Here is an 11041-nt window from a genome sequence, read left to right on the forward strand (position 1 = left end):
TACTTAAAGTACCAAAAGTAGAAAGTACTCATTATGCAGAATGTCACGTTTCACAAGGTATCATGTTCATATAAAATTGATCAAAACAGCTTTTGAAAATAGCAGAGCTTGTAGATCTGCTATTTTCAAATAGCCAAAGTTTAAATAGGGCTGAAGTGGTTAATGTATCTTTTGTAATAATAATCTAAAAAGTAACTAATGTTTTCAAATAATTGTAGTGGAGTAAAAGTACAATATTTGCCTCTGAGATGTAGAGTAGTAGAAGTAAAAGTATTGGAAATTGGAAATACTCTGGTTAAGTAAAAATACCTCAAAATTGTACTTAAGTACAGTACTCGAGTACATGTACTTAGTTACTTTACACCACTGCGCGCACACACACACACACGTTGAATATAATGTGTTTTTATTGTGTCAGGTCATACATATATATTTTTACAGTCATTCATAATCTAACTGTATCATACAGTAACTCTCCTGTCATTCAATAAAAACATTCATTAAACCATGGCAGTACCGTTATCACTATATTTATAATTATTAATATTATGACTAATACACTATTTATCCTTAACGAGCAGATCATCTCCTCTAAACTCCATGACATAATTTAAGGGACAGTTCACCCCCCCCAAAAAATACACTTTTCATCTCAACTAGTCTCTCCACCAAGCTTTGAATTCATGGAGATTTGTCATGTTTTTGTCTCATTAATGAGACAATAACTCAATATGTGACCAATAGAAGTGAATAGGAGACCAACGTTAACGAGAAGCAAAACCATATTAATAAAACATTATCTTAGAACCTGGATCATCAGTGACAGTGAGTGTTCACAGAACACTGCAAGAGTTGTTTTTGGATTTTATGTTATTATTGTATATAGTTTTACGTTGGTCTACTACTGCTTCTGTGTCGTCAAATATTCAATTGTCTCATGAATGTGACCAAAAAAATGGCTTCATGGGGTGAACAATAGATTTTTTTTGTTGGTGAACTTTAAGGAATTGTGGATTAAAAAGCTAAACGACATCAAATGTATTTGTACCGTGAATACAAAATCTGTCTGTCTGTCTGCCTGTCTGTCTGCCTGTCTGTCTGTCTGTCTGCCTGTCTGTCTGCCTGTCTGTCTGTCTGCCTGTCTGTCTGCCTGTCTGTCTGCCTGTCTGTGTGTGATGGAGTCCAGAGGTGTTGACCTGCGTCCATATTTGGTCGGCGGGGGGTGGGGGGTGGCGGGGAAGAGGGCGGAGCAGAAGGCGGGGTCCTGGCGGTCATGTGATCGGGTTCAGTAGCCGGCGGTGTCCAGGTATTGGCCGACCTCCTGAGTGCGAATGTTCAGCTTCCCTCCATGGACTCCTGACAGGCCTTTCAATATCACTAGAGCTGGAGACAGGTAGAGAGACAGACAGGTAGAGAGACAGACAGGTAGAGAGAGAGACAGAGAAAGAGAGGAGAGAAGTAGTACATGTTTGTAAAAAAAAAAAAAAGCATAATGGCGTCAAATTCAGAACAGGCCCCTGTAAAAAGTCAATGCCTAGCCCCCCCCCCCCCCCCCTTTTTTATCTCGTTTATATGATGTTTTTCATAGTAGCGTGTATCTATCATTAAATGTTTGATGAATTGAGTACAAAGGACCCCAATGGAAACATTGCAAACTGTTAATAAAGTATTCAATCAATCAAACTGAGAATGATATGAACTGCTGTATTAACACATTATATATGCATTATAATGATATGAACTGCTGTATTAACACATTATATATGCATTATAATGATATGAACTGCTGTATTAACACATTATATATGCATTATAATGATATGAACTGCTGTATTAACACATTATATATGCATTATAATGATATGAACACATTTACATTAACCTGGGCCCTATTTCTAGATCATTTGATCTAAAACATGATCAAAAAAGAAAAGTAAAGAAAACGGCAGATCTACAAGCTCACAACGCGCCGTGATACGAAACGTTGTGAGCTTGTAGATCTGCCGTTTTCTCTAGTTTACACTCCTGTGTGATGACGAAGGATATTAAACGTGAAATGTTGAAATATGACGATACAAGGTTTCTGCCAGACAACAACAACAATAATAATAATAATCCAATACAATTTGATGACTTTTTCCACCACTGTGTCAATATGTATAAATATAATAACCTGCATCCTGTAATGTCTGTCACTTTTATTTATGACCAGAATCAAGTTAGAATGAATCCAAAGTAAAACATTTATGTAAATCACAATCTGTTATGGAAACATGTTGTTGTTGTCGGGCAGAATCATTTGTATCTTCATATTTCAACTTTTTATATTAGTTTCATAAATGAATATCCTACTTCATCATACAAGAGTCACACAAAGGCAGTGAAATTAGCAGATCTACACGTTGTTAGCTTGTAGATCTGCTATTTTCACTATATTCAAATGTTTTTAAAATGTGAAAGTGACAGTCAGTCAGTCAGTCAGACAGTCTAGTCCAGGGTTCTTCAACAGGGTGTCCGGGACCCCTAGGGGATCCTCAGAGGTACTACAGGGGGGTCCGGCAAAATCTTTGTGTGATGGGGAACATAAAAATTTAATAAATAGCCGATCTACAAGCTCTGCTTCATCTTCCTCTTAGCTAAGGGGTCCTGTCTAGTCAGACAGGCAGTCAGACAGACAGACAGCTACGTGTCTCACCTTGTCCGGTCCTGTACACTCCGATGTTGTATGTCTCTGTCTCGGGGGGCGTGGCCTTGGTCCTGATGTCCATGCTCTTTGCTGATTCGTCCTTGAGGAGGTTCCTCAGCATGGTGCACCTGACTCCGCCCACTGTGAACCCTGAGGTGAACAGAGCGCTTTCATCCCCCACCAGCTTCTTGATCTCCTCTGGCTGAGAGACAGACAGGCAGGGAGACAGGCAGGGAGGGAGACAGACAGACAGACAGGCAGGGAGACAGACAGATACATTACTTAGTTGTTTAATCCAGTGGTTTTTCAACCTCTTTCATAAAAAGCAGTGGTGGAAAAAGTACTCAAATGTTTTACTTAATTAAAAGTATTAGAGATTAGTAGATTTTCCTACTTGTTGTGGCTCAATGCACTGAACATTAAAATACAAGAAAGTACCAAATATATGCCTTACAGACCCATGTAGACCAAATGGACCTGTGAGGGACCAGTGAGTGTGAGGGACCTGTGAGGGACCTGTGAGGGTCCATTTGGTTTAAATGGAACCAAATGTTGAAATGGAGCTGTAAAGCATATATCTTTGCATGGGGGGGGGGGGGGGGGGGGGGGGGGGCTTAGCACAACATGTTTTCAGATGGGGGTCCGCGGACAAACACATGAAACAATAGGGGGTCCTTGACATGAACATATTGAGACATGTTCATGTCAAGGACCCCCACATTAATATGCATTTGGCCGTGGACCCCTAGTGTCCCCAATCTTTCCACATATTATGTTCAAGACTTTTTGAAAATGGCAGATCTACAAGCTCACAACGCATCGACATGCAGCTTGTAGATCGGCTCTTTTCACAATAGTATAAAAAGGGGTTAGAATGATTCAAACTGATCCCTGGCCAATAAGCTAAATATGCCTTAATGCATTATAATCTCCTCTAGAACTAAACATTTAAATGTAAAACAACTTCAATATTTTATAAATAATTCATCTTTCACTCAATGGGACAACTCCAGTCGCAAGATGATGATGTAATTTGTCCATGTGTGGTCTAACCCTATGGAATGTATGTGTTAAAGTATTTAAATATAGATTTGATTCATATTAACTTTAAATATTAAGTTGTTGCATTGCATAGGGTTCGATCACACATGGACTTATGACATCATCAACCTGCGACAGGACTTGTCCCTATTGAGTGAAAGATGAACCATTTATCAAATAAATACAATATTTAGTGCTTTTAATTTGACATTTTAGTTCTAGAGGATAATTATAATGTGTTAAGACTTATTTAGCTTATTAACCAGAGATCCTTTTAAATACATTTTGCCCTCTGAGAGGAGAGGAGAATAGAAAGGAGAGGAGAGGAGAATAGAAAGGAGAGGAGAGGAGAGGAGAATAGAGAGGAGAGGAGAGGAGGACGAACAAGTTGAGACACAGAATGTGTCAACCTTCACATACCACAGACCTGAAACTACAAGTTACACAACCGTGTGTGTGTGTGTGTGTGTGTGTGTGTGTGTGTGTGTGTGTGTGTGTGTGTGTGTGTGTGTGTGTGTGTGTGTGTGTGTGTGTGTGTGTGTGTGTCTCATGTGACAGGCAGTAACCACACACACAGAGACAGACACACACACACACACTATGAAATGCTGACACAACCGCACATAATCTCATATCATCATAAATGCTATATTCCTCTTTCCAGCACCTTCTGTGTGTGTGTGTGTGTGTGTGTGTGTGTGTACCTGACTAACAGGAAGTGCAGCGCGGGCAGAACGTGTTCTTATGTCTACTTCCTGTAAGTGCTGAGCTCATGACCATATAAGGAAACGGAGTGTATGTGTGTGTGAAATGAGGAAGTGTCCCACACACACACACACACACACACACACACACACACACACTGCTCTAAAAAAAAGTTTAAAATAACTTTGTTTGTTACTAAATTATTACTGTTGTTTAAAATTACTTTAAAAACTGTAGTGAAAATAGCTACAAGCTACATGCCTTGTGAGCTTGTAGATCGGCTATTTTTTGATAATTCTTTACCTTACTTTTAGCCAATAGAAAAGTATTGGCATCAAAAACTATTTAAAATGCCAAAGTAAAAATACTCATGTTTGAAGATAGCAGATCTACAAGCTCACAACGAGTGAGCTTGTAGATCTGCTACTTTCAAACGATTTTTGACAAACTTGTGAAATAGGACATTCTGCAAAATGAGTACTTTTACTCAAGTAAAAATGTTGAATACAGGACATTAACTTGTAACAGAGTACGTCTAAGTACTTTTACTTGAGTAGCTGTTCTGAAGCACATTTCTTGGACCCAAACTTGCAGACAATACATGAATTAACACTATTTTAAAAGTAGTGAAAATAGCAGATCTACAAGCTCACAGCACGTCGTGATGCGATGGTGTTGTGAGCTTGTAGATCGGCTATTTTCACCATTTGTTGAAAATGTCTGAAGATGCAATGCTTCAATATAATTTAAAAAATGCACTTTTAATTTGTACTTTTGAAAACTTTGGCATTTTTTGAATAATGATATTTATGCTCTTTTTTTAAAGCAAGTCACTTTCACTAATAGTGTAATAATATTTATACTTTGACATCAAGTTGTAGTCTGTTTATGTTGTAGTCCATGTGGGACTTGTAGTCCATGTCCATGTGGGACTTGTAGTCCATGTGCGTGCCTTCACTCATGATGGCTCGTTAAATCAATAAAAAACAACAGCCAATGAGAGCGGGGAGGGGTCACACACTACAGCCAAGCCAATGAGAGCGGAGAGGGGTCACACACACACACTACAGCCAATGAGAGCGGGGAGGGGTCACACACACTACAACCAATGAGAGCGGAGAGCGGTCAAACGCAAACACATGATGCTCCACTGTTGGCCGACGCCTGGTCAAAGTACACACACACACACACACACACACACACACACACACACATACACACACACTTGTGAGGATGTTAATTTTTTTTTTAAACTTTTTATGAATGGAATTATTAGCATTATTTTGGCCATTGTCTTTTAGCCGGAGGCCTCAAGCTCTCAATGTGACACGTTGTGAGCTTGTAGATCTGCCATTTTCTATACCCAACCTAAACCCTAATCCTAAAACCACACACACACACACACACACACACAAGTTCGGGGTTCAGTGTCTTGCTCAAGGACACTTTGTGATATGTTTTTCAGTGATAGTGTGTAGTTCATAGTGTGTACATGTTACAGTGAGTGTGTGTTAGGTACCGTTATATTTGTCAGTGATAGTGTGTAGTTCATAGTGTGTACATGTTACAGTGAGTGTTTGTTAGGTACCGTTATATTTGTCAGTGATAGTGTGTAGTTCATAGTGTGTACATGTTACATTGAGTGTGTATTAGGTACCATTATATTTTTCAGTGATAGTGTGTAGTTCATAGTGTGTACATGTTACAGTGAGTGTGTGTTAGGTACCGTGATGTTCTTTAGTAGTGTGTAGTTCATAGTGTGTACATGTTACAGTGAGTGTGTGTTAGGTACCGTGATGTTCTTTAGTGATCCGTTAGAGGTAGTGTAGTGTGTAGTTCATAGTGTGTATATTGCATAGTGAGTGTGTGTTAGGTACCGTGATGTTCTTTAGTAGTGTGTAGTTCATAGTGTGTACATGTCACAGTGAGTGTGTGTTAGGTACCGTGATGTTCTTTAGTGATAGTGTGTAGTTCATGGTGTGTACATGTTACAGTGAGTGTGTGTTAGGTACCGTGATGTTCTTTAGTAGTGTGTAGTTCATGGTGTGTACATGTTACAGTGAGTGTGTGTTAGGTACCGTGATGTTCTTTAGTGATAGTGTGTAGTTCATGGTGTGTACATGTTACAGTGAGTGTGTATTAGGTACCGTGATGTTCTTTAATGATCCGTTAGAGGTCCAGATGCCTTCAGATCCAGGCTGCTTCCCAACGATGGCCGCCTCCATGGAGATGAGGTTTCCATCTCTGTCTGGAGCCATGAGGTTAGGGAGGTAGGCATCCCACGAAGACATTCTGATAGAGAGACATAGAGAACACATGAGAGAGAGAGAGAGAGAGAGAGATGAATACATGTCTGTTATGATAGAGAGACATAGAGAACACATGAGAGAGAGAGAGACATGCATGTTATGATAGAGAGACATAGAGAACACATGAGAGAGAGAGAGACATGCATGTTATGATAGAGAGACATAGAGAACACGAGAGAGAGAGAGACATGCATGTTATGATAGAGAGACATAGAGAACACATGAGAGAGAGAGAGAGAGAGACATGCATGTTATGGTAGAGAGACATAGAGAATGAATGAGAGACACAGAGAGAGAGGTTAGGAAGATATGCATCCCACAAAGACATGTCTGTTAGGGGGCGAGAGACACTATGAATACATGAGACACAGAGAGAGAGAGAGAGAGACACACATTGTGAGCTTGTAGATCTGCTATTTTCAAAAGTTTTAAATCATACGTGGGCAACTGGCGGCCCGGGGGCCACATGAGGCCCCCACCTTCACTTAATGTGGCCCACAGGTTAATATCAGAATAGTGATTATATTATTGATTTCAGCTGTTATGATTCATAACATGCAAACATGACCCTCTTTAATGACTTCAGTCTATATTAGTAGCTTAATGACTAGTATTTACATTCTATTGTCTTTTTTATGTCCAATGTATTTGTATTTAAGTTCATAAAGTTAACATAAGTATAACTAAATGCATTGGAAATTAAATACAAATTACATTTTTCAGGATTCCAATAAAAAATAGCAGATCTACAAGCTCAAAACGTGTCGCACTGCGACGCGTTTTGAGTTTGTAGATCGGCTATGTTTCTGTGACATAGAATGGCGAAGTACGGCATTAATTAAAAGAGTGTCCCTCAGGAGTGAGTGTGTAAATATATATATATATATAAATTACACAATTGAACACTTAATGAGTAGGCTACTGTAAATACATGTTGATAACAATACTTCTGTACTTTTACCCAAGTACATTTTGAATTCCAGACTTTTACTTGTAACTGTAATGTAATTTCTACATTGCAGTATTGATACTTTTACTTAAGTAAAAAAAAGTAAAAAATGACAAGTGAAAGTAAGTCATGACAAGTCAAATAGTCACATTAATGTCTCAGGAATGAGAGAAAAACTAAAATAATCACCATGAATACCAGGCTTCATAAAGCGTGTAATTAATATGAAATAAGTCTTTGTGTTTTTGAGGTGAAATGCTCCTTTAACATGAGGATGAGCTGGTTTTAACACGCCTGATCTTGACCTCTTGACCTCATGAGACAGGCTCTATGCACAGCAAGCCTCTTCCTAACCAGCGGTGGAAAGTAACTAAGTACATTTACTCAAGTACTTTTTTACTTAAATGGAGCATTTCCAATTTTCTACTCTACAAATATTGTACTTTTACTCCACTACAATTATTTGAAAACTTTAGTTACTAGTTACTTTGTAGAATTTGATTATGATTACAAAACACACATTAACCACTTCAGCCCCATATATGCATTTTGGACATTTAAAAAAAAAAAAAAAAATTATACATGTGAAAAGGGACAATTCTGCATAATGAGTACTTCTACTTTCGGTACTACTTTTGTACTTCTACTCAAGTGAATTTTTAATTCTGGACTTTTACTTGTAATGGAGTATTCTCCACTCTGCTACACCAGAGGGTCTCAAAGTGTGGTCCAGGGACCCTCAGGGGTCCTTGAGGTTCCATATGGACCCTTACAGGTCTGTAACTCTGAGAGTGTACACAGGGAACCAAATGGACCCTTACAGGTCTGTAACTCTGAGAGTGTACACATGGAACCAAATGGACCCTTACAGGTCTGTAACTCTGAGAGTGTACAAATGGAACCAAATGGACCCTTACTCAGAGTTACAGACCTGTAAGGGTCCATTTGGTTCCTATTCCTAACTATCAATCATTTAGCTGGGGACCCCCTGGACCCCCCCCAAGGACCCCTGGGAGTTCCTAGGGAGGGGGGGGGGTAGAGAGAGAGAGAGAGACAGACAGAGAGGAGTGTGGGGGTAGAGATAGCAATGAGGAAGACAGATGAGGAACTGCTTAGACAAGATGTAGACAGAGAGACAGACAGACAGACAGGCTGTCTGTCTGTCTGTCTGTCTGTCTGACAGACATCTGACAGAGTGACAGACAGACACTGAAGCTAATATATAAAATGGACAAAAAAATATTGAATCAAGAACAGTTAAAACTATGAATCTAATAAAGTCCTACAATATCTTCAAAAATATATACAATTATAGTTGTAATAATAATAATAATAATAAGTTTAAAGTGTTAGGCCTATAGATTAGCATGTCGTTGTTGCCAGGCAGAAAATGAACGCCTCAGGTCATCATAAGTGTGTCACGCAAAAACAGTGAAAATAGCAGATCTACAAGATCTGCTATTTTCACTGTTTTTATGATAGTTTTTTTCCGCCCGGCAACCCAGGACCATGATGTTCTAAGTTATGTTAATGTGATAAAGTTATGTTAATGTGATAAAGTTATGTTAATGTGATAAAGTAACACTAGAGGCAGTCAGGAGGGTCAGTGTCTTGCTCAAGGGCCCTTCAACACTAACCCCCAGTTTTAAAGTATTTCACCATTTAAACCCATTGACCGGGAAAGATGCCAGATCTACAAGCTCACACTATTTTAAACAGTACTTCAAAAGTAATATAAAATATTAAAAAATAAATAAAAAAATATAAATATTTCAAAGCCTTTCAAAGCGTTCAACCTCTCAACGTTTAAGTGTTTTTAAGTCTTAAACCCTATAGCCTGTACTTGACTAGACCGGGACAAAATATCAGATCTACAAGCTCACAACTTGTCACGCTCACCATATTTCAAACACACTTTAAAGTTTCTTTAAAATGATTTCAAAAGCTTTTCAAATATTTCAAAGCATTGAAAGTCTTGAACCACTCAAACCCTCTATACTTAGACTGGGGAAAATAGCCGATCTACAAGCTCACTTCAGCTTGTAGATCGGCTATTTTGTCCACAAGCGATTGCCCTAGGTTAGTGCCACAGGGTTCATGTACTTAAAGTACTTTTAAAGCACTTTTAAAGTACTTTTATAGTATATAAAGTAGAGTTAAACTCACCTGCTAGGTTGAGGAGTGTGTGGGCCGACGAGGTGACGAGGAGAGGAGAGAAGGAGAGAAGGAGACTCAGTGAGGAGACGCAGAGAAGGAGGTGAAAATGACTCTCTGACATGAACCAGGAAGAACTACCAGAGCTTTTATAGTGGAGGCCACACCCAGCACACACACACACACACACACACACACACACACACACACACACACACACACACACACACACACACACACACACACACACACACACACACACACACACACACACACACACACACACACACACACACACACACACACACACACACACACACACAGGAGTGGGAGGCAACAAGAGGGCGGGGGGTAGAGAGAGATAGAGAGAGTCTGGGTCAGAGAGAGAGAGAGAGAGAGAGAGAGAGAGAGAGAGAGATAGGGGTTAATGATTGACAGGTCCAGATAGCGAATAAGAAGCCGGTACATACAGATTATGTCTTGATCAATAATCTTAACTTCAGTATGAAGCAATATGATTGGCTCACGTCTCCCTTTGAACGGGCCAATCACAGCTAAGCCTCTGAGGTGGGGAAACTACCTGTGTCTCTCTACCTCCCTCCCTCTCTTCCTGTGTGTGTGTGTGTGTGTGTGTGTGTGTGTGTGTGTGTGTGTGTGTGTGTGTGTGTGTGTGTGTGTGTGTGTGTGTGTGTGTGTGTGTGTGTGTGTGCGTCTCGCTCGCTCTCTCTCGCTCGCCCTGTCAAGTACAGGCACACCTACAAGCCACCACTGCATTCCACAGTACACACACACACACACACACACACACACACACACACACACACACACACACACACAGCACACACACACACACACACACACACACACACACACACACACACACACACACACACACACACACACACACACACACACACACACACACACACACACACACACACACAGCACACACACACACACACACACACACACACACACACACACACACACACACACACACACACACACACACACACACACACACACACACACAGGTATGCTAGCTAGTTGCAGCCTGTGTGAGAGAGGAGGTGTGTCTGCTATAGACTGAAGTACTTTAGAACAAAAATACTCTTTTAAAGTCATTACAAATACATGATGTTATTGAGTGGAACAAGTACTCTTATTTGTTTAAGTATACCACTTTAAAAAAAGTAG

The 11041-nt window shown here is 39.8% G+C and overlaps 1 protein-coding gene across 1 annotated transcript; it reads right to left on the reverse strand.

Moving 5' to 3' along the window:
* Positions 1-389: 389 nt before the first annotated feature.
* On the reverse strand, positions 390-10024 carry LOC308101225 (profilin-2-like). Its single transcript, XM_080450611.1, has 4 exons — positions 9857-10024; positions 6580-6724; positions 2696-2888; positions 390-1383 (listed from the first exon to the last, which is right to left on the reverse strand). The coding sequence occupies exons 2-4, from the start codon at positions 6721-6723 to the stop codon at positions 1286-1288; spliced, it is 435 nt and encodes a 144-aa protein (XP_080306737.1). The 5' UTR covers position 6724; positions 9857-10024; the 3' UTR covers positions 390-1285.
* Between the last annotated feature and the right edge of the window lie 1017 nt (positions 10025-11041).

Source organism: Gymnoscopelus braueri (assembly GCF_963280865.1).
Source record: "Gymnoscopelus braueri genome assembly, chromosome: 15".
NCBI classification, from domain to species: Eukaryota; Metazoa; Chordata; class Actinopteri; order Myctophiformes; family Myctophidae; genus Gymnoscopelus; species Gymnoscopelus braueri.

Bases quoted from the DNA above. Each gene is read 5' to 3' on its own strand.
- LOC308101225 (XM_080450611.1), bottom strand. From the start codon at position 6,723: ATGTCTTCGTGGGATGCCTACCTCCCTAACCTCATGGCTCCAGACAGA. The intron at 2,889-6,579 runs GTACCTAATACA...TCTGTCTCTCAG, and splicing joins GATCATTAAAGAACATCACG to CCAGAGGAGATCAAGAAGCT. The intron at 1,384-2,695 runs GTGAGACACGTA...ACCTGTCTCCAG, and splicing joins AGTGTACAGGACCGGACAAG to CTCTAGTGATATTGAAAGGC.